This window comes from Pteropus alecto, unplaced genomic scaffold, assembly GCF_000325575.1.
Source record: "Pteropus alecto unplaced genomic scaffold, ASM32557v1 scaffold160, whole genome shotgun sequence".
Taxonomy (NCBI): Eukaryota; Metazoa; Chordata; class Mammalia; order Chiroptera; family Pteropodidae; genus Pteropus; species Pteropus alecto.
The window spans coordinates 769,684-796,591 of record NW_006429864.1 but is presented as its reverse complement, the minus strand read 5'-3'; the positions used below and the strand labels follow the sequence as shown (position 1 = coordinate 796,591).

Below are 26,908 nucleotides of genomic sequence, written 5' to 3'. Positions count from 1 at the left end.
CCGCTTACATGGCTGTCAGTATACATAACATTTTAATGCACTATTTTAGAAAATCCAAATAAATAAATATAAAAAATCTACAATAAAGCAAAATGGCCAGATTTTAAACAAAGACAGTTCCAACCCTGCTGGGCCAGGCCCTGCCTCACATGCCTCCCCCAGGTGTAGCTCTGGGGGTTTCCTGGGGGTGACAATTTAGCCGTTCCTAATGCCCTGCCCCTTCTCTTATCTGAAGGTTGTCTACCTGGATTCTGGTATGAATAAACCAGTCTGTCCCCATCTTGGATGGGGACTTGATGTGAGGTAGGAGGTGAGCCTAATTGCCTCAGCCCCACAGAGGCCTCAGCAGCACACAAAGGTCCAATAAAGAGGTGTAAATAAAAGACACGTCCTGATACCTGGAAGCTATGAATGTGACCTTATTTGGAAATAGAGTCTTCGTAGGTGTAATCAAGTTAAAACAAAGTCATGAGGCACTAACCTAATATGACTAGGATCTTTATAAGAAGAGGAGATGAGACAGAGACAGAAGAAGAGACAGTGATATGACTGCAAAGGCAGAGATTCAGGTGATGTAGACACAAGCCAAGGATACCTGGGGCCACTAGAAGCTGAAAGAGATAGGAAGGATTCTCCCCTAGAGACTTGGGAGGGAGCATGGTCCTGCCGACACCTTGATTTCTGCCCACTTATAGTGATTTTGGACTTCTGACCTTCAGAACGAGAGGATAAACTTCTGTTGTTTTACACTGTCCTCTTTGTGGTCATTTATTACAGCAGTTGGCAGGAAATGAATTTGGTAAGTGAAATTTAGTGACTGAGATTCCAGTGACTACAGCTGGGTGACCAAGCATGAGGCGCCTTATAAATATCCCTTCTAGCCTTCACCACATCCTGTGGACAAGGGATGCCAGGCTTGGTAGAGTCTGGTGTCTGGGACCCTGAGTCCACGCACTGCACTTTGTAAGAGTGCACCAATCCTGTGCCCAGATTCTAGACGCAGGTTCCATAATCCTCTTCCAATAACTCCCAAGCCGGTGTATTTCAGAGTTCAGTTATCGCATGTGTTAATATTTCTATGGGGAATGATACATGCACTTCGCAAATGTGAGGTCAGGATTTATGGCCAAATGAATCTGAGAAACTCAGAAGTTCTCAGGATGTTTGGATTTGGGGTACCTCTGAGGGCTACGGAAATGCACCAAGCGCCCGGGTTTGCAGACGCACCGGGCCCTGGAAACTCACTTGCTCTCTTCGTCCAGCAGATAGAAGAGGCCAGTGGGCTTCTTGCTAATCAGATGGATGCAGCCGACATTGTCTGTGTAGTCGATGTTGTGCCATGAGATCCCTTCACTCTGGTACTCCTCCTGCAGAGTTTGGGGGGGTATCCAATAAGTTCATTATTTCATGGCTGTGTTAACAATTACACAGCACGTTACATATAAACGTGTTATATTTATGTATGCATGTACACATTTACATGTAGATGTGTAAGTAACAGAATACATATTATATCAACAGAAATGCATTAATAATTATGTAAGATTATTACATAAGTTAATAATTAGCACCATGAAATAGAATGTACATTCTCAAACATCTATCAGAGTAAGGAGCTTAAAATCATACTTAAAAGTCACCCAGGAGTCAACAAACTTTCTCTTTAAAAGGGCCAGACTGTAAGTATGCTGGGCTTTAAGAGCTAGATGGTGTCTGTCAAGATTACTCGGTTCTGCTGCTGTAACTTGATATGTAAATAAATGAGCGGGTTCATGTGCCAATAAACTTTGTTTATAAAAACAGGTAGTGGGGCTGGATTTGACTGTTGGGTTGCTGCTCTGGAACCGCAATGTCTATAATAGCCATATAATGTAAGTGACCTACGTAACTTCAAATTTTCTGATAGCCGCATTTTAAAATGTAAAAAGAAACAGGTGAAGACAACTTTAATAACATACTTACTTTAACCCCATATTTCCAAATCTTTGCGATTCACTGTATTTTACTCTTCCCTCACAACTCACTGGACAGACAGCCAGAAAGCATAATAGTAAAATCAGCTAAATATTTATATAACTCATCAGTTGATTTCTCCCATCAGAATCATCAACATGCAGGGTGACATGTGGGTAAAGATAGCTGAGTATTTAGTAGTGAAAAGACACATAATATAGATTATCGATATCACTGACTAAAGGAAATCCTTATAAGGCAACTCCATTTCTTTTCCATTAAACAACTTTCATGTTTGAGCAGAGAGAAGGTACAAAATTGACCTGCGGCCAAAAATATCCCTGACAGTTTGCCTCATCCCAGGCTGGGTGGGATTTTCCTGGACTTTCCCTTTTTGCAGAGAAAAATTCTGGGGCAGGTTTGCTGACAAACTGGGCCCCGAGGGAGATCCCAGTTCTAGCTCATCCCATCCTCTGTCGGGCTGGATGGGTGACAACAGCACTTCCTTACCTGCTCTAGTTTGAAAATGTGCTGGTTGAAGTAATACTGGAGCTGCTCGTTGGCATAGTTGATGCAGAACTGTTCAAAACTGTTCCTCTCGAAGTCCTCAAACCCAAAGATGTCGAGGACCCCGATGGACAAGCACTGGAGAGACAGAGGAAACAGTTGTTACTGGTGGGTCCCCTCATGGGAGCACCTGTTTGGTCATAAGGGTCCTGTGCTTGACTGAATGCTCTGCTGTTGCGGTCTTGGAATGTGTAATACTTGAACAAGGAGCCCAGGGTTTTCATTTTGTGCTGGACCCTGAGAATTGTATCCGGTCTTGTTCTCTGGGCTAGGAGGAACTGGACTCTCGCCTGACACTGGCTGCAGCCGCCTTAGCTCCCAACGTCACAGACCATCCACCTGTGTGGCACCATGGACATGGTCTCCCCTGGCCCAGCTGGGCGGACAGGTGAGGTGGGGGTAGGACACTCACTGAGACAGACTCTTCCATGTCTTTCTTATTGAGGAGGGCATGGTTGATGCGCAGGACAATCCAGTCAAACAGGGCACTGTACAGAGACTTGGCCATGGAGTCGCGGGCGGTGATGGCCTGTGGGCACAGAGGAGGTGTCACACCTTGGCAAGGCAGGCCCTGCACTGCACACAGGGGAAGTCGAGGCGGTAACTTTAAATATCCAACTCATCTGACACGCCCCTTCTCACTTTGCTCACCACCCTGTCAGCTCGGATGCCCTTGCACGTCAAAGCATGAACCATGAAGCCCTGACCCAGGGGCCTGTGTTTCAGCCAAGTCTTTCTCATGTGCCAGCTTACTTCTCAGAGCCACTGGGGACTGATGAGGTTAGAATGCAGACTCAGGGACGGCAAACTAGCCAGGAGGCCAAGCTAGTTTCGAAGCTAGGTCTCTTGCTGTTTTGGGAGCACCATGGGGCTAATATCATAAAAGCAGTAACTGGCTTTAACCATTTTTTAAAAGGCTTATGAAGGTTTAATTTATATACAAGAAATTCCTTTTTTTTATGTGCTTAGATCTAAATCGTGACAGATGTAGTCGGCTGCAATCAAGATCTAGAATGGCCCTCCCCATCCCCTTTGGTTTTATCTTTCTCAGGAAGCTGTGAAAATGAAGCCGTGAGGGATACAGCCCCATGCCTGCCGTCTTTCACTTAGCATGGTGCTTCTAGGGGGCGGCGGTGCTCCTGGGGTTTGAGGGGTTCTACAGAAACTTTCACATAACATTGCAGAGTGCCTCTGCCCGCGGGGGCTCAGACTGTGCCCATTTGAGCTACCCAAGTAGCTTCCACCAACAGCTAAAAATCCCCTCAGTGGCTAGGTACTTTCCTGCTGCCGTCCAAGCTGCAAGCTGTAGTCAGTATTGCTCTTGAGAAATAAAACACAAGAAAAACACACCACAAACATCCAGACCAAGGCAAAGGCCAGAGAGAGGCGCCTTATCAAGATTTAGGGACCCATGTAATGGTTGTAAAGGTTATATTCTAGCTCTGGGATCGACAATTTTTTCCTGCAAAGGGCCAGAGAATCAATATTCTTGGCTTTGCGGGCCAGATGGTCATTGTTGCAACTACTCAGCTCTGTGCTGTAGCAGGAAAGCAGCGTGTAAACAAACAGGCATGGCTCCATGCCAATAAAACTTTATTTACAAAAGCAAGTGGTGGGCCAGATTTGGCCTGTGAGTTGCAGGTCTCACATTCTCTGCTGGTGAGAACCAGCATGCCCACGGAGGAGTCAGGAACACAGAGATGAATACACGTGGCCCAAGTTCTGACTCTCAGATTGTAATTTGCTGTCTCAGCTGGTCTGTGCTGAGCCTGAGCTCACATGAGAACCAGAGGTGCCACCAGGGTTCTCTGTCACTTTCAGGGCAGGAAAAAGACCACCCGCTCTGTTTCCAAAGGACCTCTTTCTACTCGTGTTTTGGGGCCCAGTGCCCTGCACAAGCCTGGGGCAGTGCTCACCTCGCTGAGACTGTAGGGAAGGATGAGCTTGTCGTTGGCAGTCACTGTTTTTCTTTTGGTCAGAACCTCCACCAAGATTTCTCGCTTTACCTGTTTCAAGGTCAAGGAGCAGATAAGAGGGGTGGTGAAGAACTTGTCCAGTGGGTTCTCGTGTCATTGAGATAAGGCCTGAAGCCAGAGGAAGGCAGAAGGACCCCCAGCAGCTATGCCAGGAAGTGGGCCCAAAGCCCATCCTCACGGCTGCCAACCAGTGAAGAGTGTGTGCTATGCTCAGTGTGTTTCAGAATGATCACACCCACAGGCTTGCTCAGTGCCCATGGCTGACAGCCCTCAGTATACGGTTGCATAGGTCTGGGTGTCACTGTAGTCCTCGAGCCCACATACTGCTTGGTGACCTACATGTATAGTTGTTCCCAGACTACATGCAGGGGCTGGTGAGGGGCTTTTCCCTCCCTGACTACCAAGCCCCCTACACAAGCCAGCAGCAGTCCACAGTAGGGGCGGGGGAAGCTGTCTTGATGTCTGGGTACGTGTGTTCACTCATCTTCTTGTACACAACAGAAGCCAGGGCTCCTTCTTTAGGAAGAGCTACAAATAGAATGCATGCTTTGAAAACAGAGAGACTGAGGGCAGGGCTTCTCAGCCTCAGCACTACCAACACTCAGGGCTGGACCATTCTTTGCTGGGGGTTGGGGGCGTCCTATGCATTATTTAAAGTCAAGTGGCATCCCTGGTCTCTACCTACCAGAAACCCCTCAAGTTGTGACAACCAAAAATACCTCCTGACATTGTCCTTGGAGTCGAGAACCAGTGCGGACAAAGGGATGGCAGGTCCAATGAGAAGATGACCTCGCTGACCAAATTACGGTTTTAAAGAGCCTTTTACATGAGGGACAGAGGTGGGAGGTGACCCTGCCCGGGAGGGAGTCCCTCAGAAATGAGGAAGGGACACAGCGGAGATGGCGGGGAGGAAGTAAGCGCAGGCCTGGGTTTACAGAAGCACGGCCAACGCAGGAAATTCTAGATCCTCCGTGGCCATAGGCCCTGAGTTGGCCCGGCATGCTCTGCGGCAGCTGAGGGCAGGAAGTGTTACCTTTAGGAGCTGTGACAGCGTGTCCAGCACCTTGGGAGGCCCGACCTCCAGGCCTTCGTCTCGGCCTGTGGCTCTCTTCTTGTATGTGACGTTGCCCAGGTACAGGATGGCTGAGAGGACAGAAAAAATCCTAGGAGAGAAAAGGAGCCTCAGTTGGTGCAGTTTATCCAATTGTGAGATGACGGAACCTTCCATACAATTGGGTTGAATTCCTAACACCATCAAGTTCTAGTCAGAACATATGAAGTTTGAAAAAGGCTGAATCTCTCTGCCAGGGGCTCTCTCTGTGGAATGTGACTTAGTAGACAGATAGCTCTATTCTTTTGTTGTTGTTGGTGGATGAATAAAATTTATTTTTATGGAGACATAGCATGCACACTCAAAAAACCCCACAATTCCCAAGTGTAGAGATGAATTGTCACAAAAGGTACAGATCCTCGTTAACTACCACTCACTCAGACCAACAGAACATTCCAGGCCCTGGAACCACCCAGTCCAACAGAGAAACTGCTGTCCTGACATCTAACACTGTCTGTGAACTTGATATCTATGAAATTATATGGACTTGTATGAGGCCTGTCACTAAACAACTGTGATGTGGAGGTACGATGCATGTCACTGCGCACCGACTTGGTTTGTTCACCCTCGGTGCTACAGACCAGCATATCAGCCTCGGCACTGCTGGCATCTGGGGCCAGATCATTCTTTGCTGAGGGGGTGGGCGTCCTGGGCACTATGTGATGTTGAGTAGCATCCCTGGCCTCCACCCACCCTGCCTCCCACATACACGCAGTGTGACAACTGAAAATGTCCCCAGACAAGGCTCTGTCCCCCCTGGGGACAGAACCTCCCAACCCCCTGCCATGAGAACCACTGCTGGGTGTAGAGTAGTCTGGGAGTTGGCAAACTTGGGTTCATTTTTATACGGCCCCTGAACTAAGTTTTGATTGTTTTAAAAGTATTATTAAAAAGCAAAATGAAATGCAAAGAAAAACACGTAACAGAGACCCCGCAGCCCATGAAGCTGAAAATATCTACTATTTGGCCCTCTCCAGAAAGTTTGCTGACTCCTGCATGGATCAGATTGCCATTTGTTTATTAATTTATTTAATCTCCTGGCGTTTGGAGGTGGTTTCCAAGCTTTGGGGCTGTTATAAAGGAGGCTGCTGTGTGCATTTGTGTGCGTATCTTTGGGTGAGCAAATGTATGCATTTCGTTGTATACACATAACTGTAGTAGAAAGGACCAAATGGTTTTCTAAAGCGAGTGGCCTGATTTGCACCCTCCCAGTTCCTGCTGGATGTACTGTCTGTCCGGCAGGTATGGAGAGTACCATCTGTGGTTTTCAAAAATTAAAAAAAATTTAATGGTAGTAAAATACACATCATATAAAATGTACCTTCTTTACCATTTTAAGTGTACAGTTCCACAGTGCTACGTACCTTAACACTGTTGGGCAAAAGCCCCTGAGGTTTTAACTGGCATCTCCCAATGACTAAGATGAGAGTCCCTTTCCATGTGTTTATAGTCACTGGGATGCCCTCTTTAGTACTGGGGCATAAGTCATATCTCAGAGAGTGACCAGTTAGATCTAGGGGTACCGTGTGGGAGATGACAGGACGGCTGGCCAGCCCACTTACTGTTTCTTGGTGGCAGGGAGGAAGCCCACCATCTCCATGGCCTGCTTGAGTCTTTCAAAGTCATGCTTCAGGTCTTCGCCGTCTTCGATTTTCAAGTTATGCTGGAAAACAAAGTCGGTGACACTCTGGGTATTTCTGGGCCAATGAGGGTGGCGTGTGAGAAGGATTTTGGCTGGAACCGATGAGGCGGTGCCCAGGATGTGGGAAATGAATGGGCCCCTTTATGCAGCCTCCTCTGGGCCTCCCTGGAGCGGGTTTTGGGGCTGGAGGTGGCCAAAGCTGCCGGCCTCTGACCTCCCAGGAGTGCGTAAACAGCCTGAAGGGAACAGAGGTGGCATTTGTGGCCTGGGTTGGGGCTATTTACCTGGTTGAGGTAGAAATAATCTTCAGGCTGCTTGAGTTGAAATTCTTGTTGCTCTTCCTCGCTGACACCAAGTAACAAGTAATAAAACACGTGGTAGTTCCTGTGGGTCAAAATTAGGGGAAAAAAGTCATTTTTGGAGGCCAAGCAACAGCTACTCTTCAAATCACTACTAATGTTGCTTTGGAGACCAGGGAGGAAAAAGCACCTCAAGTCCATACAAATTTGAGACAATAAGTTGATTCTTATTATGTCTTAATAAAAACCCCAAAACATGAGCTGCTCCAGTGAGATTTCTCAGGGGTTGGGGTGGTGGGTTAGGCGTATGTCTCACTCACTGGTCAATGAGAAATGCCTCTAATGTAACCACATATGGCAGGAATCTGAGCATCTACTCAGGGTAAGAGCCCCAGGGAGGCACAAAAATAAACACAAAATGGTGACTTCTGAGGTGTGAGCATAAAACTCAGAGCCACAGGGCAGGCCTTGCTCCCTGGAGGGCTGTGCCACCGCCTCCCAGGGGAGTTTCCCGATCTTGGGATGTCTGCTCTCTCCTCTGTAGGGAAGGCAGACGTGATGCTCGCCGAGATCTCGTCCTACCTCTCATCCTTCTCCTGAGAGACCAGGCGAGACTTTTCAAGCAGATATTTTTCAACAACAGCTCTGTCATTAAAGGAAAAAGAAGAAATAAAATGTTACATTTTAATATTGTTTCCTTATAGAACTAATTTGTTACTATGGTAAAGCCAGCTGTGGATGAACTTCTTTAAACACAAGGTAAATAAAGATATGTACATGTAATTGCCTTAAATGTCATAAAGATAGTCACCCTGAATGTTGTAAATACAATCATACTAAATGCTGCAAATATGATCACCCTAAGTGCTGCCTCATCTTATGACTATTACTACTATCTATAAAAATAAGGAACCTGGGTTGGCCACTTCTGCTCCCCAGGCCAGATTCTGGGGGGCCGCTGCACAGAAGCCCGGGTGGCATCATGTGGGACCTCCCTCCCAGGGTACAAACAGGAGCGATTGTACCCATGTGTTCCCTGATGATATGGGAAGACCTCCCCCTGCTCCCACCATCTCCCCAGCAATTAAATGTTTCTCCAATTGACAATCTAAATATAAGATAACAGATTCATTTTTCTATTCTTTTTACAGCTTTATTGATTACCGATATATGATAAACTGCACATAAAGTATGCAATGCGATGTGTTTTAACTAGATCCTTTCATAATCCACATAATTTTTAAAAATAGTTTTATTAGGTTTAATTGATGCATGAAAAACTTAAAGTATGCAATCTGATGAGTTGTGACACATGTAAACACCCATGAATCCAACACATGATCAAGATAATGAACATATCCCTCACTCCGAAAAGCTTCCCTGGGCCCTGTGTCATTCCTCTTCACCACCCCCACAAAGCAGCCACTGATCAGCCCCACTTCAGTTTGGATTTTCTAGAATTGTAAAGAAATCGAATCATTCTGTATGTCTGCCTTCTCTCTTGGCCCGATGATTCTGAGGTTGAGCCACGTTGTAGCACGTATCAGAACTTCATTCCTTTTTATGGCTGAGTAATATCTTATATATGTGGACACACCACGTTTTGTTTATCCATTATCAGTTGATGGACACTGGATGGACATGTCCCCATAAGGCTGTGTGGGTGCTGGGGCAGGGACCAGGAATCTCTGCAGCCACACTATCAACACTGTCAGCAGTGATGGCAAATGTTCCAGACACTGCTGCGTAAGATTTAATACCTTCAATCCTCCTGTCCCTCTGGGGTGGGCACTATGGCTCCTGTTAATGGACAAGGTACTAAAACTGAAGAGGCTACATGCTGCTGGGGACCCCACGGGAGGGAGGTGGCCTGGCAGGAACCCGAGCCTGGCATGAGCCTCCCTCCACACCCATGGGGGTTGGAGGAGCTGGTCTCTCATGGGATCCAATGTCATCGAGTATGGGAGCTGGATGTGGCTGCAGGTCAACCTCATCTGAGCCCGTCCTATTTTAGAGCATTAGAGGCAGCTGGTGCCCGAGGGGTGGCAGGGCCAGGCCCCTGATCCAGGACTTGCTGGATGTGCCTGCCTGTCTCTCCAGGATGGCAGTCTTCTGTCTGCGGCCTTGCATAGGACACACATACACACACACCACGCACAAGTGGGTTTCCTCCCTTCTTTCATATCCATGTTTTCTTCTATTTCTGCTTCCTCTAGAAACTATTTTCGTTAGCAGCAGTTTGTTTTCCTGGGGAGGGAGACTGTACCTGGCTCTAGAATCTGACTCCTGTTGGAATTTCAACTTGTGGCCAATTCCCTGGGTTGTGTCGGCTTATGGGAAAGGACAGTGACCCATTACCAGGCTGGAGCTGTCATTTCACTGATGACAGTCTCTTTCCTTTCTTGATCGTCTAGAAGGCCCCAGGGCCCTATGAGGATTAGTAGGGGGCTAGGGATCCTCTGGCACTGAGCCCTTGAACCCATAAGAAGATGAGGCCTTGCAAATTGGGGAACTAGGGGAAGGCTTGGGCTGCCCCTGACCCCTGGCCTCACCAGGAAACAGCATTGAGAAGTGTCACCTGCCCAAAAGCAGAACCAGGTCTGGGCCCACTCCCTGTGAGCAGGCAGTGGCTGTTCTCTGGACAGGAAGTGCGCCTCTCTCTTTAGAGTGTGGGCAGGCCATGGTCATGGGCCAAAGGGACACTTCCTTTCCTGAATTCAAGGCCACAGATAATACTCTCAAAAGCTGGTCTATGAGATCTGACCACTCAGGGCCACTGGCTTTGAGCTTGATGGGTGCCTACAGTAGGAGGCGCAGTCTAGATCATTTGGCTGAGGGCCAGCCCTTGCTGGTGTGCTGGGTCGAACAGTGGCCCCCAGGAGATATATCCACCTGGAACCTGTGACTAGAATCTTATTTGGAAAGTCTTTGCAGATGTAATTAAGTAAAGGATTTCAAGATGAAATCATCCTGGATTACCTAGATAGGTACTAAATCCAATGACAAGTATCCTAAATGACAGAAGAGACAAAAACACAGAGAGACATAAGGGAAGACTGTGCGAAGATGGAGGCAGAGATTGGAGTGAGGCAGCTACAAGCCAAGGATGCCTGGGGCCATGAGAGGCTGGAAGAAGCCCGGAAAGATCCTCCCCTAGAGCCTCTGGAGGGAACGTGGCACTGCTGATACCTTGAGTTCAGACTTCTGGCCTTCAGGACTGTGTGAGAAAAAATTCCCATTGGTTTAAATCGCCAGTTTATGGCGCTTTGTTACAGCAGCCATAGGACACCAAATGAAGACCACACGGAGAAGGAGAGCTGGGGAGAGTAGGAGGGAAACAGTGCCCACTGGGAGCAAAGGCTCTGGCCTGGAGCCTGCAGAGCCAGTTCAGGACCCAGGAAAATGTAAGGCGGCCTCCTGGCACCTCTGTTCCCTCCAAGGGAGCCCCTGGAACTAGAAAGATAGTATGTTTTGGTGTAGTCTGCACAGTCAGATGCTTTGGGTATCTCCTGCTGGACTACTGGAAAAAAAAATTTTTTTTCCCCTCTTTAATCTCCCCCTCTTCCACCTCTCACCTACGGATGTTGCCATCTCCCTTTTTTAAGAAGTGGATCTCTGAAGGTGGGGCATCTCCCCCGACATGCTTGCGGTGCATACCCAGGGCCCTCGGGGCCTGGCGCACTCGAAGCCTGGCATTCCCAGTGCACTCGGGGGTCCTGGCGCACCCGGGGCCTGGAGCACCTGGGGTATGGTCCGTGGCTCGAACCCAGGACCTTCTGCATGTAAAGCAGACATGCTACGCATTACACTATGGAGCCACCCTGAAAAAATTTTAAATAGGAGGTGAAGGTCTTTGTGAAGAAGAGGACAAGGCCCATGGGACAGGTGGGTGGCTCCAGGTGTCTGATTAATTATGGGTGGCACACACTGTGGGTGGGCGGTGGTGCCCACACAGGTGTTGAGCTGGGGCCCAGCAGCACTCAAGGAAGGACCACTGGATGGCTGGGGGAGGAAGAAGGGCCGTGGGGAGAATGACCAGCTTCCGAGAACCCCTGAGGACTGGGGCCAAAGGAGACTATTTATTGAAGGCCTCTCATCCACACCACTACCCATCAGAGCCTGGGCAGCAGGAAAAAGGAAGGAAGCCAGAAGCTGAAGGATTCACAGAAACAACATTTCTGTTTATGTTCTGAATGTGAACTGTCAACTGGAATGATCATTAGACGGACAGGAGAATCGAGATAGCCTGGAATCACTCCCCAGTCCCTGTCACACTTGAGGACCTGTCCCTTCCTGAAATGCTGGTGCCTTTTCTCAGCCTCCAGGAGCCTGGTGCTCAGGTCTACCCAACTCTAATATACAGGTTTCTCGCCCTGCTGCTCAGAGCATCACCTAAAACCTTTACAAATCCTGCTACCACTGAAAACCCTCACACCAGATGTGGAGGGGGGAGGATTTCTTCAAGTGACCAGGCAATGGGCTGTGCCAAAATATCTTTTTTTTCTTTTACTCTGAAATAGTTTTATTGGCTTATAAGAACTTCTTTGCAAACAAAAAATACCCCAAAATACTACAAAGTATTAAATCGCGATTAGTATTTTTTTAAACCAATTGAAACGACAGAGAATATGCATTTTTTAAAGAAAAAAATCCTACAGAACTGAATTCTGAAATGATGTCATGGCTTAAAAACTATAACAAATAGATAATTCCTTATAACATTAATTTTTTGCACAAAGCTGCCAGATATTTTCATAAGCATAACTATTGCCTTGAATGCAAATAAACACAATTTCAGTGTTACATATAGTTGCAGTAACTGTGCCTGCATCTAAGGAACTCACATTTCTGGCACAAATGTTGGTTTGTTTAACTTCCACCAGGCAACTACTTCACAATCCAGTTACCACCTACCCACTTACCCATCTACCCATCTACCCATCCACCCACCCACCATGAATCTTTCCATCCACCCATCCATATAGCCATCCATTGATTCCCTGACCCATCCACGCATCCATCCATTTTTCCATCCAACTGTCCACCTGTCCATCCATTTATCCATTCATCCTCCTGTCCACCCTTCAGTATTTCCTTGGACAACTGCCTCACTTTGTTATCCAGTATCACATCTCCTTCTGGCTAAAGAGGCATATGTTTGGCAAATGCCAGAGTCCACATCAACTCTGCCTGTGGTATCCAAGACTGATCAAATTAGGAACCTCATCAAGACCAAAAAACAGGTTGATCTCTCCTTGCCTGTTCCACCTATACTCCCAACCTCAACCTGATGCTCTGACCTTCACATCAAGGACTTAAACTCCCACTGGCTTCCTTGTACGATTCACAAATGTCTATTCTCGGGCTGGCTGCCTTCTGTAGGGACACCCAGGACCCCAGACTAAGGCTAGAGCACACAACTCAGGCGGCTGCCAACTTACCCTCTCACGATGCCGCTCTCCAGGTAGTTGACCTGGATGAATTTCCCAAATCGGCTGGAATTGTTGTTGTGGGCTGTTTTGGCGTTCCCAAAAGCCTGTGAGGAACACAAAAATAGGTTTTCAGATGGTGAGGATGAAATTTCTACAGGCCTCAGCCTGTAGCCTCAGAGCTCCCTCTGGGCATCACAGACACTCATGCAGTGGAAGTCACTCAGCGGTCCACGTGACGACTGAAGAACACAAAGGTGTGCAGTCCAGGCACACTCCAACAGGTTGTGAGAGGGGCTCCAGTTTTAAGTCTGGGAAGTTAAAAATGCCAATCATCAGGACTGTTTCCCAGTTATAATTTTCATATAGCAAACTCCAGCCTGTGGGCCAAATCCAGTCTGCTGTATGTTTTTTTACTGCCTATGAGCCAAGAGTGGTTTTTACATTTGTAAATGGCTTTGAAAAAACACTCGAAGAAGAGTAATATTTCCTGACGTGAAAATTCTATTCATGTCTGTGTCCATAAATGAGGTTTTCCTGGCACATGGCCAGGTCTGTTCATTTATGGATTGTCCACGGCTGCTTCTGTGCTGTGAAGGCAGAGTAGCTATGACAGAGACTGCTTGGCTTTTGAAGCCCAAAATATTTATTATCTGGCGCCTTCCAGAAAGGCACCAACCAGGCTGGGCATGAGGGAGCAGGCATGGAGCTAGGTCTCGCCCTGGAGGGGTCCTGCAATTCTGTGTGATAACAAGCAGTTCACAGCAAATTATTATTTTTTAATTGGGGTAAAATTGGTATAAAACTAACCATTTTAAAGTGAACAATTCCATGGCGTTGAGTTCACAATGTTGTGCAACCACCACTGCTAGTTCCAGAACATGTCTATCACTCCAAAAGGAGACCCTGTCACTCCCTACCCCCTCCCCTGGCCCCTGGCAACCACTGATCTACCTTCTGTCTCTGGATTTGCCTGTTCTAGACATTCACATGAGTGGGGGTGTACGATACGTGGTCTTTGTCTGGCTGTTTTCTTTCACTTGGTATGTTTTCGGGTCTCACCTGTGCTGTGGTATGACTCAGGGCTTCATTTGCAAAATGGAAAGGAAAGTATACATAGTGTATGGAGTGTGCAGCCAGGTGGGGTCCCTCCTGGGGCCTCCCATGTGACCACCAACCAGATTATGACAGAGAACACCCTCTGCCCCCCACCCAGGTTCCTGGGGTTCCCCCTTCCCATGTGGTACCCACTGTCCCCTGAGGGATTAAGACAAGGAGAGGGTGTGATGGGGCCTTAGGGAAACTCAAGGCAGGAAGGTGCCTGGGGGTTGGTTTCCCTGTTTCAAGGAGAGAGAGGCTAGCTGAGGTGGAGGCGGCGGGGCTGAGGGAGGGGTAACATGGGGCGTGTAATGCTCCAGAGCCACATGGACAAAGGGAAGCTTGGTGGCAGCAAAAAGGGTATCAGGCTGACAATGTTGCCATTTGAGGAGGCTGAGCTGCATGGGGAGGTTGGGTGGGGGTAAAGGCAGCAAGGAGGAGGTGGCAAGGCCACCGCCAAGGTCTGATGGGGGTTGGGGGGATAGTCGGCCAGGCTTGCAGAGGAGTCAAGAACGAGATGTGCTAACATGGAGAGGAGACTGGGTTTTCTTGAAGCTCTCATTCTGTAATGGATGAATGTAGGTGAATCACTGATCAGAGCTCCTGATGGGGCAGCCTGAAGGCAGAAGCCCCATAAATGAGCATCTGTGGGAAGGCCCAGGACACTTTCTTGCTGAATGGCTCCATTCATCAGGGCCTGAGACCAGGATGGGACCCCGACAGGGTGCATGTGCTGGTCACGCTCCTGGCTGATGGGGTCATGGGATGAGTGAATTCTTGCTTCATTGCTCCAGGGGCTCCAGGCCTGGGGAACAGACCTCCCTGAAAAACCTGAGTTAACCACCAAGTCACCAAGTGGGAGAGTGATAATGAACGAGAGTCCCCGAGGAGGTGACCTGGCCCCAAACTGGGGGGAGGGTCTGCTCAGGGTAGGGGTAACAGCTGGGCACTTTGGGGGCTCCACATGGCTGTGTATAGGTGGAACCCAGCCCAAGGAGGCACTTTCCCAAGTCAGATGGCGACCACAGAGCCGAGCCTTCCTCTTCTTCACAAATGCCTCCTTGGGACCTATCAGCTGCTGGGTTTTGAAAAAGTGTTTGGAGGGTTTGATTAAACCCTGGGCTCATTACCAGGTCCTGACGGGTCAGACCGAGCTGTTGACCGCTGGCTGTGCACCAGCAGCTGGGAACAAGGCCAGTGTCCACTCGGCTTTACTGAGTGTTTCTGGAACCCAGTGCAAGGCTCCGGAACTCGGCAATGCTGACACTTAGGACTGGATGATCCTCTGGGGTGGGACTGTCCTGTACAGTATGGGGTGCTGAGCAGTGTCCCTGGTCTCTACCTGCCAGATATCAGTACACATGGGACAACCTAAAATGTCCCCAGAGATGGCTAAATCATGCAGGCTGAGCAGCACTGCTGTATACAGATGCAAGTACATGGGCTTTGCTGGGCCGGGCCTTCTGGGCCTCACTGGACTCTCCCTTCTGTTCTGAGGGCCCTCACGTGCAGGAGCTCAGGGCTCCTCTGGGGAAGAAAACAGTCTTGCCAGTTTAATTTCCATTTTCTCCTAAGTTCAGCCTTAGAACTTTGGGGCAAAGCCTGTGAGCCCTTGAGGTGCCGCTCTGGGAAGCAGACAGCGAATCCATCTTCTTTCGCTCCATGCTCGCCAGAGCCTGTGGGTTGGCATCTGAGCTGAGGACGGCTTGCTCTGTGCTAAAATGAACTCCTGTGGGCGAGCCTGTGAAGTCCTGCCTGTTCTAAGTACGAGCAGATGACAAAGCGGCCCCAAGTGGGCTCCCTACTGGGGCAACAGGCCTCTCTGTGACGGGGTCCCTGCAGCACCCAGGTCTGGGGCCTGACTCAGAGGCACCCCAGAAATGCAAATTTGCACCCCAAAAAGCCACGGTGGTCCTTTCTGAACTCAGGATAAGTCTCCACGGTGATTTCTAAGGAAACAGGCAGACTTGGCATCCTGGAAACAAGAGGGAATGTCTTGGGGATGTGGGGCCCACTTGCACTCTGGTTCTGTGATTACTAGCGCGGGGCTTGGTGACCTCACGTGTCTGGAATGCGGTCTCAGCACACTGTGACTTTTCAAAGCCAATCTAAAAATATCCGGTTGGTGCTATTATACATCGGAGGAGGAGGAAACGCTGGTCTGGTGCTTGCTGCGAGGGGAGCTATTGTGTAGCTGCTCCTGGGGCTGTATGGGGGCACTTGTATGGCCTCCATGCATGAGGGCGGCTGGTGTGCTTCGTGGTTCACGTGGGGCCAGGGGTGGACAGCAGGGAGGAAGCAGGACCCAGGCGCCAGCAATGATGCGATGTAATCTGGCCCTGGGGCTGGGGAAGCCACATGTTTATGCCATCTGCCCACCAGGCCAGAAAACCCAAAACCCTGTTACATGCTATGAGGGAAAGGACTCTACTTTTTTGGAAATACTTTTTCTCCTTTTATAATATAAAATACACTTTTCTAATATAAGTTGTATACTTTGGGGAAAAAACCCATAAAGAGATGACCCAAATTCAACTCTGCCCTGGGTCATGGTTTCTAGGTACAACTCATAAAGAAGCTGCACCCACCTTCCTCAGACAGGGGCAGACCAGGCCTGGGCTGGGGGGCGGTGGGGGGCTGCTGTGTGCCCATTAGGCGGCCCCCACCCCTCTAAGGATGCTAAAGACCAGGCAGGGGGCGCCCAGCTGTCTAACTGCCCTTGTCTTGGAGATTCTTTTCAGAGATTCAAAGAAGTTTTTAAAATTGGAGACATCCAGGGTTGAGCACTCCACTTACACATTTCAAGAAGGTGCATATTCTATGTAAATAGAATAGTTCTTCTCTTAGTTGAAATGTACGGTAACTATTTTAGGAAGACTGGTGATGACAGCATCACACAATGACCATGGCGTCTACCAGCCCCACACCAGGCCTGCGGTTGGCTTCCCACTCTTCCTTTTTGCTTGCATGACTCTAAGAAACAGATGTGCAACCCCCATTTCAGGTGAGGGAACTGAGGCACAGAAATCAACAGACCTGCCTAAAGTCTGAGAGCAAGTTTGAACCCAATGACCCCACTCCCAGCCCACACCCTGCCTGTTAGACTCTCAGTTCCTGCAGCCTGGGCTCCTTTTTCAGACCCGTTCTCAGAGCCCAGGGCCAGGCGAGTGGGCCTGAGACTTTTTAGGTTGCCTGCCTGCCAAGGCCCAAGCCCTGAGTTCACCACACTTAGCCTCTCCCACGTTTCACACGAAAACCGAACGAGCCTTGAGATAGATCGCATTAGGCAAACAGTATTTTGTTTTCAGATGTCAGAACCCAAAGCCTGTGGAATAAGCTTGAAAGGCAAACAAACATACTCACCTGTCTCCAATATCAACAGGTGAGCCCTAGGTTAGGGTCTTCTGGAGAGAAGTCCCCCAGCTTCGCTGCACAGGGCAGTCATCCTTCCAGCCAGGCTGAGGTGGCCAGACTTGGGATAGCTCTATCACCTCCAGATTTATCTGAGGCCATTCTTTCCCAGAGGAAAATTCTAGCTCATTCTAGTGGTTTCATCTTGGTTGGCCTTCTCTGTTTTCCTGATCTTCTAGCCACAGTGACTTCACTTTCCAAGTGTTTGTGATTCATTTGTGTTTTCGTTCATTCCCACACTCATTCATTCACTTGACAACAACACAACAGCTGCTGTGTGCCTGGCACTGTTCTGGCCTCAAGAACACCCACTTCTCCTGTGAGACTCTGCCAGGGATGCCCCACACATCCACTTTGGCTGATATTGGATGTCATTGCTTCTGGGAGCATCCACAACCTGTCTGGGCAAGGTGGGCTTCCTGCTGCCTCCTATGACCTTGATGCTGCTCCTCCCTCTGCAGTGCCACCTCTGGGTGAAACTTCTGTTCCCCGAGCCATGCAGGACTTTGGGATCTCTTGTGTTTGGTCAGGGACAGGCACTGATACAAAGGAGTAATTGGTTTTGCTGGGACAGGCTGAGACTGGTCAAAGAACACTGGCAAAAATTAGGCCACAACAGAGCCTAAAGATGGGGCTGAGAGAGATTGTCCCCCACTTCCTGGCCTTCCATTCCAGCTGGGTGGGGAGAACTCGACACTCAAGAGCAACTGGAAGCTGGTGCTGGCACAGCGGCCCCAGAACTTGGGACCCAAGTTATTCTTCTCCCAAGTGTTTTCCATTCCTTTGTATCTTTCTACGTGAAAGACTACTCAGCCCACACCTACTGATAGGAACTGCCCATCTGGGGACATGGATGATGGTCAGACCCTGCAAGAAGAGGCCTGAGGGGTGTCCCATGGCTGTGCCAGGCCTGCATGGAGCACAGGAGCTCCATGGGCAGTGACCCCACCCTGCTAGCCTGTGGACCAAGAAGCCCAGAGGATCTGCTCTGCTGTGTCTGCTGAGCAGACAGCCCTGGGGCATCGAGTCAGAGCTGGGGCTTTCCTGCATGGAAATGCTGGAAAATAACCCTTGGCCTGTGTGGGAGGGCTGGAGGTGTCAGGCTACTGTCAGCTGAGTTAATTGGGGCTAATCGGTTCCAGATTTCTCTCCTGTAAAATTAGGGAGAAAACCCTTGCCTTCCAGGGTTAAGGATGAAATGCAACTGTGTGAATCAGGGTTTGACAAACTTGTTCTGTGAAGGGCCAAGTGATAAATATTTGGGCTCTGTTGCAACAGCTCAACTCTAGCGTAGCATGAAGCAGCTACAGATGATCTGTACATGAATGGCTATGGCCTTGTGAAGGACGCTCTCTTGATGAGGGGGCAGGCTCAGACTTTGACACTGATCTCTACTGGGATCAGCAAATGACAGCCAGCCACATGTTTCTGTATGGCCTGTGACCTAAGAATGGTATTGACATTTTTAAATGCTTTAAAAAAAAAAAAATCAAAAGAAGAACATTTCAAAGCATGTGCAAATGATATGAAATTCAGTTTTAAGTGTCCACGAAGGTTTTGTTGGTGCACAGCCATGTCTGCTTACATATAGTCTGTGTCTGCTTTTGACTAAACAGTGGAGTTGAGTTTTCGTGATGGAGACTGGCCCAGGAGAGCTGAAAATACTGATCCTCAATTGGGCTGTTTACAGGAAAATTGTGCCACCAATGAATCAGGGGCTCTCAGTTAAACATCTCCTTCTCCCCAAGGTGCCAGGGGCTGGGAGAGGATGCTGACACTCAGACACATGATGGGTGAACATGAGAGGGCATGAGAGGGTGTGAATGTTGCACAGGCTGAGTAGTCTCCCCTGGGGCACAGTTGGGACATTGAGAAGCCTGATACAGACATAGAAGCCCGCTTCCTGGAAGCCAGAGGGGGTGGGAGGTGGGGAAGTGAGCAACACAGCTGATGTGCTTTCCACAGAACTACCGTGGAGGGAGCACTGGGTTTAGGAGGGGGTGACCTGTTCCAAGAAGGGAGGATGCTCTGTGAAGACAAGGATGACGATAGGAAGGCAGGGTAGTGTGATGGGGGTGAAAAGAGGCAGCTGTGCCGCAGGAGACAAGAACCCTCAACCCCCACCAGCCTGTGCAGGTGGCAGCTGCAGGCTCAGTGGGGCTGTGGGTGCAGGGCAGGAAGTGGAGGAGTCCCCCCCAATCTCATGGCTCCCTGACTTATAGATAAGGAAGTGGAGGCTCTCCAGGGCCTCGTTGACACCCAGCATTTGGCCCAGTTTTGTTCTCTTCCAGTTGCCCATGAAACTTCGGGCACCCAGCAGGCTCCTGACAGCCAGCCACTAGCTGGCTGGCTGGACAGATGGAGGGGCTGCAGGAAGGTGCAGAGAGCTAAGTGACACAACACTCATCCCACCTCACGTTCCCAGTACATAACAGGTTCCCTCACTCTTATCCAGAACACTACTGTCAGCCACAGACATGGACAGAAACACGGAAATGCAACAAGGGCTCCTGGGGCAAAGATGAGGCCCTTAGAAAAGGACAGATTCTCACCAAGGACCAGTTTCATGACAAACTCTGCCATGGTACGGGTCTGGGGGAGGTGGGGCAGGGGAATCTTAAAAAAAAAGAAAAAGAAAAAAGAAACCAAGTATGAAACAAGTTATTATATCTCATCTTTCTCTAAATTTTGGTTTAGGTTGAGACCATGTGCTAGATCACAGAAGGAATGAACAACAGATCAAGCTTTGATGGAAGAAGATCCTGCTTGGTTCTTAATGCACCAAAAATATTTGAGGAATGCATCAAGATCCCTGGCTCATCCGTTTGACACCCAAATCATTCTCTTTGGGGTTTGCTTGGTTCTTTTTCTCAGGTTTTTGAGATGGAAAATTAATGCACTTACTTTCGTTTGTTCATATTTATGAATGTAAAGTGTTTATGGCTATGAAATGTCCTCTCACAACTGTTCTAAATACATCTTGAGGATTCTGATGATATATTGTTTTTGTCAGTGACTTTTAGAAAATCCGTAATTTTGGTTTGTATATCCCCTTCCATCCAAGAATTGTTCAACAGAAGTTTATTTTAAAAAAAAATTTCCATGTAGAGGGGTCTTTAAAAATTAATTCCTAGTTTTATCACATTGTTAAGAATGTTGCTTGCAATATTTTTACTGTTGGAAGTTCTAGATGTTTTCTCTATGACCTTATAAGGAATGAATTTTGTAAACGTTCCATGAATATTTAAGGTTTATTCTTATATTGAAGTGAAGGGTTTGTGATATGGCCACAGGATCTGCCTGAAGCACATGATCTGGCCATCTTACATCCTTGCCTTTTGCTGTTCACTCAGCCAGCCTTGTGCTTTGTGTTTGTAGCTGTTTCTCCCGATATCTTTTATAATTTCCACTTCGTAAAGGCAGTGGCTATGTCGTTTGATGCATATATAGAGACAACTATTAAACCTTGAATGTAAATTGAGGCTTTTGGCATTATGATGAATCTTCATCACATGTAAAGTTCAGAGGCTTGATTGCTACTTTCTCTACATTGGAATTAAAGCTTTGCTCCTCCTGTTTCTACCTGCCTGTTCTGCCCATGTCTTTCCTTTATTTTTAGCTTCCTGAACCACTTTGGTTTAGATGCATTTTGTTCATAAGGCATGTAGTTGAACTCTGCTTTGTGAGCCAAGTTAAAAATCCTCTTCTTTCAATAGGTGGATTACACCCATTTAAACTTAGCAGCACATAGACTCATTCCATCCATCATTAACTCTCTGCTCTCTCTGCTGCTTGTAAGTATGGCCAAGTGACTGGGGGTTGCAGCAATTCTTCAAGTCACTTTTGATGACTTCTTGAAACCCTGCACCCTTTGCAAGACTCACTTTGCAACTGATTTGCATTGCGTTGGCTCATGTGGGGAGAGAGGACGCACTGGTGCTGGTGGACAAATAAGAAGGAGCCATGCTTAGGCTGAGCCAAGAGGGGAGTGAGTGAAGGGCTTGTTCTGTAAGTGGGTGGCTAATTATGGAAGGTTTCCTCGGGGGGTGATGTTCTTTTTTTACACAATTCCATACTGCAAGGACTCTGGTGCTGATGATAACAGCCAAGGACTTCTGGTACATTCTATGCAGCAAAACCAAGCCTTTGCACACATGAGGAAAGGTGAGCTCCTTGGGGTGGGCTACAGGGAGAGTCTGTGGTCTCCAGAGCACTGCCCCCTCCCCGCAGGCACTACAGCCTCTTTCTACATCTTTGGAGAGGGGGTCACCCTTTCTACCCTGAGGCACCCTGACCCACAGCAGTGGAGAAGGAGAGTCAGAACCGCCCATTCCCCTCAGTGAGTCACCACTACCGTGCAGCTCTACGAAGTTGGGGTGAGGGAGAGAAAGTTGAGAACCCAAGTGTGGGCTGTGGGGGCTTATTAAAGATACAGTCTTGGGCCCCATCCCAGACTTGCAGAATTTCTGGAAAGGCCGAGAAATCTAAATTCTTAAACCAGAGTTGGATGGGGTTCTTCTGATTCCTGGAAGGGTGAGAACTATTCCTCTAAGGTTTTTTATTTTTATTTTTAAAAATTTCCTCTAGGATTTATTATGAGTGTGAAGTGTCCCTGGGAAGAAATAAAGTAAGAGAGTATCTACTTACACCCCTCTCTATTTCTTGAACACCTGGAATAAGGGTTGAGATAGTAAGGGTGAGATGGAGCAAAGAGCTTTGTTCTCCATATACTTAGTTTAATCAGACTGCTTTTCTAATGCTCAGAGGTGGGAAACTTTCATACCCCAGGGCCTCACCAAGATTAGCCGCTCCCCACCTGCACCCCCACGCCAGGTGAGGCCAAACTCTACCTGCCACACGACGGCCTTGTTCTGTCAGGTACAGTAAGGCAGAGAGGGTCGCAGAGAGGGTCGAGGGAGGAGAAACCAGGTTCCCGTGATGATGCAGAAACAGGCACAAGAGAAGTCATTGCTGAGAGCTGCTTCTTAGCTCTGCATCCTCACAGGCCTAAAAAGCAAGGGCTCATATGCCCATTAGACAGGGGGGGAAACTGAGCTCAGAGGCCTAAGTCAACTTTCCTGCGGGGGGCTGTACTGTATCCTAATGCAGACGCGGCCAGAAAACGGGTGCTCTAGACACCACCCCAGTGGCAGAATGCTGTCACCTGCACACCCCAGCAGAACTGCCGTGGCTCGAGCCCAGGTGGTGGTGGGAGACGTTTCAGAGGAAGAAACAACAGGATATGGTGACAGTGAGGAAAGACCAAAGACCACTGACAATGGCGCTGTGGACTGAAATGGGAAACGGGAGGGGACGGATGTGTGTTAGGTTAAAGTTCAGTTTGCCATGACCTTACCTATCCGAGATTTGCTTTACACACTTCATTAAGTAGTGGGAGTTTGTCTAAGCCAGGGGTCTGTAGATTATGCCCCGCGGACCAAATCTGGCTTGATATCTTTTTTTTTTTTTAAAAAGAAACTTTTTATTTTAGATTTATAGGAAAGTTGTGAGACTATTACAGCTGATTTCTGTGTACCTGGCATTCAGTTTCTCCTGTTGTAACATGACGATGGTACATTTGTCATGACTAAGAAAACAATATTGATTGATATATAATTATTAACTAAGTCCACACTTTAATTATTTGGATATCCTCAGTTTTTCTCTAATCTCTTTGTTTTTGAGTCCTTGACAGTTTTGAGGACTGTTCGGGTAGTTTGTAGAATGTCTGTCAATTTGGGTCTGTCTGAATTTTCTTTCCCACTGCCTGTTTTATAAATAAGTTTTATTGTCACACAGCCTAACTCATCCACTATGTGCAGTCTGTGGCTACTTTTGCTCTATGATGCAGAGCCGAGTCCTTGCGACAGAGAATGCAGGGCCCTAAAATCAGGAAATGCTAATTACGTGGGCCTTGACAGAAACAGTTTGCAGATCCCTGGTCTAAACTACTCTATGAGGGCTTCAACTTAAATTGCTTAATCCAGGATGCATACCTTGGGAGTGGCTACTGCTACCCACCCTGGCTAATTTTATCACTCAACATCAGAAATTTCATCAGTGAGCATAATGAATGTCCAAAGTGGGTTTCCATGGATAGAGACGGTGATGACGTTCAAGACACGTGGGGTGGATAAAACGCTTTGAAGACACTTGCCACCCTTGTTGGAGAAATTCCATCTATGGCCTATTGCTTAGGGACAGGGCTTAAGTTCTGACCCCGAACCAGTCCCATGTTCCACTGCTGGATCAGGGGCTCCAGCTGGGCTCCGAGAGATAGTATCCATGGCCACCAAAGAGGCCAAAGCCGATAGAATCAGCTCCAGGAAAGTTGGGCTCCTGTTTGCTAATATAGTACATCTGATGGAATTTGATTAAAACTTGCATTTATTATAACCTTCCCTTCTCTAGCTACTGATAGCAGCGAGACACGAGATCTATGGGAAGGAATCTGAAAGCTGGACGTGGCGTGTCCCGACGGGGAGTATTCCAGACACATAAAGTCCACTCTGCATTTCTGTTTTAATTGTGCTAAAGTTCACATAACATAAAAGTCACCATTTTAATGTACAATTTGGTAGCATTTAGTATATTCAGTATGTTGTGTAACTGTCATCTCTTATCTAGTTCCAGAACATTTCATCACCCCAAAAGGAAACCCTGTCCTCATGAGCAGTCACTCCTTGTTCTTCAGTCTCTGCCCCTGGCCACCACTAATCTGCTTTCTGTCCCCACAGATTTACCCGTTCTGGACATTTCTGGGATCATAGGCTATGTGACCTTTTGTGTCTGCCTCCTTCCACTTAGCATAATGTTTTCGAGGTTCATCCACGCCTAGCATGTGTCTTCTTTCCTTTTTATGGCTGGTAATCCACTCTGCCTTGAAAAGGGGCAGTAGGAGCAAAAGCTCACTTGCCTTGTCACTCTATTTCCCTTGGGCTGGGGGAGCCAAGGCTGGTGCTGACCTGAGCCGAGGAGGACCACTGGATCCGAAGGCCCTGTGACATTCCCAGTGATCGGGGTAAAGTGCCCCAGGCCACCTCTTTTTGAGGTAGATACGATTCTCTCTTTGACTTTCCATCACAGGCCTGCTTCCAGCCTTTGCTTCTTCGGAGGCCCCTCCCCGCATCTTCTTTAAGGGGAGGGTCTGGAACGGCATGGAAGCCCAGCCACGCACAGGAGGGCCACCCTGAACCCCCAACAAGGTGTTCCCTCATCTCAGCACTCACTCACTCCCTGCTCTTCCGCAGTTGACACCCAGGGCTGCTGAGCTAGATTAGCTTGCAATAAGAACCAAATGACTCCTGAAGACCAAATGGCCCTTCAAAGCCTCAGGGTACAAAGTAGCAGTAACCACAATGCGTGTTGGCTCTGCTGGCCACAGGACATTCCCTCCTCTGACTCTCCCAGCAGGCCTTGGGGGAGAACTTAGTTAGATGCTGGTGGCGAGAACATTACAGACTGAGAGTATAGTATATGCAAAGGCCCTGGGGCAGGAGAGATCAGGCGGCAGAGCAGAGATGTTGACTTGCTACAGGTTACATAGCAGGTGGGCAGCTGACCTGGGCTGCCTGGTTCCACTACTGACTTCTTGGCAGGGTGCAGCTCTTGGCAGAGGTTCTGCAGGTGGTAAACTCTGGTAGGAGGGGCGTGGTCACACCCTTAGGGGCAAGAACCAACCCAGGTACTTGACAGAACTGGAGATGTTCCCTCAGAGGCTGTGTGTTCTTGTCATCTCACCCCCGTCCCCACAATCTCACCAATATTCACCAATGAGCAGCTCTATCCAGGTTACAGGCTCTATAGGTCCTCCCGCAGACTCCGTCCAGAGTCCTAAGCCAAATTTTCAATTGTGCGTCCTAAAGGTGCCTAAATTAGAGCAGGTTTCTTAGCCTTGTCATTGCTGGCAACTGAGGCTGAATCATTCTTTGTCGGGGGAAGTGGGGCTGCCTTATGCACTGTAGTATGTTGAATAGCATCCCTGGCCTCTGCCCACTAGACACCAGTGCCAATGTTCCCTGGGGGCAGCATCGCCCCTGGCTAAGAACTGAGCCTTAGACTCAGTTAAGATCACTGTCTTGGAGATCCCTGTGTGGTCAAGGGCTAAATAGGACTCTGCATTCTCACAGGTTGCTGTGACTCACTCTGCCATAAGGGGTGGTACCATCTAGTCTTTCCTGAGAGCCTACCCCATGGAAGGTTCTGGGCCTGGGCGCCTGACCACTGACAAGTGGGCCAAGCTCCCCTCCACCCAGGAACAGCCAGTCAGCAGCCACGATTGAAGGTCACAGCGCTGGTCAGTGGCTGGCCAGGTGACTGTGAGCCTCAGATTCAACCCCTTGGCCTTTCCCAAAGACAGGCCACCTCCGGGGACCCCAAATAACTGGTGTCTTGACAGGCGGCTGACTAGCAACTTCAGAGAGAAGCTTCCCAGTGACTCTCCATCCTGGATAATCGCTAGGAAACAAATTGGCTGCCAGACCCTGTGGTCACTCAGTGCTGAGCTGTGTTACTGCCCAAACAGTGAGGCGGATATGATAGATGAACAGACACCCTCACCCACTGCCCTGGTGCAGTAAAGCAGCCAGAACATTTGGAAAGGGCGGTGGCTATGGCAGGGGTGTCCCGGGCCTGAGCGATGCTTCGCCTTTTAATCATCTCTTTGTGCAAATTCCAAAGAGGCCTTTCTAGGTGCCTAAAATACACCCCATAATTTTACTCCTCTTAGATGCAACATTCCCCAAAATATAACTTCCCTCTTTGTCTAAAATAGCCTTAGATCGTTGCAAAGCATCAGGGCTCAGTGCTTTTACGCAGCAGGCCAGAAAGGCAACCTTGCAGCTCTGCGAGACACGGGAGGGGCGGGAGCGCTGGTGGGCCCTGCCTTCCATGTGACCACCCTTTCCCTGGTGCCCCTCGACACCCCAATCCTCTCCACACCCCCCACAGACACCCTCTCATCTTTCTGCACCCTTTCCCACTCTGGTGTGGTCCCACTTTTCACCTTGTCTGTTCCCTCATTCTGATCCAGGTGGCTCCTATATCTGTTCCCTCAGTTTTCTGCATCTTGCAGCATCCTCGTGGTGAGATGGGAATACCTGTGCCTGCTGATCTGTATTAGGGACTGGGGCTGGGAATGCCACCACCTCCATCCCAGAGCTTGAAAAGCATGTCCTTATGCTACTTTCTCTGGCTAAATTATTCCCCCACCTTCATGAGCTCCCAGCATCCTCCTGGTCATACATCTGACACCAAAGATGCCAGCTTCCCCTGGGGGGGTGCCGTGACCCTGGGTCTGCACTTCTGGCCTGGCCCCGTGAGCCCTAGCAAGATCATGTTGCCTCCCTCAGGAGCTCATAAAGAATCCAGGAGTTGGTGAGGAAGAAGTCTGGGAAATGCTGGGGTCTGGCTTGGTGTCCTCA

At 48.6% G+C, this 26,908-nt stretch overlaps 1 protein-coding gene across 7 annotated transcripts in view; it reads right to left on the bottom strand.

Moving 5' to 3' along the window:
* The window catches only part of MYO9B (myosin IXB), a 64,149-nt gene that overhangs the window by 26,781 nt on the left and 10,460 nt on the right, over nt 1–26,908 (bottom strand). For all 7 annotated transcript variants that reach the window (XM_006904262.3, XM_006904263.3, XM_006904265.3 and 4 more), the window contains exons 2-10: nt 12,990–13,084; nt 8,131–8,193; nt 7,534–7,633; nt 7,170–7,270; nt 5,530–5,659; nt 4,437–4,526; nt 2,933–3,049; nt 2,464–2,598; nt 1,246–1,367 (exon numbers count right to left, since the gene is read on the bottom strand). In XM_006904262.3, the coding sequence (XP_006904324.1) occupies nt 1,246–1,367; nt 2,464–2,598; nt 2,933–3,049; nt 4,437–4,526; nt 5,530–5,659; nt 7,170–7,270; nt 7,534–7,633; nt 8,131–8,193; nt 12,990–13,084 (953 nt within the window). The remainder of the gene's footprint in view (nt 1–1,245; nt 1,368–2,463; nt 2,599–2,932; nt 3,050–4,436; nt 4,527–5,529; nt 5,660–7,169; nt 7,271–7,533; nt 7,634–8,130; nt 8,194–12,989; nt 13,085–26,908) is intronic.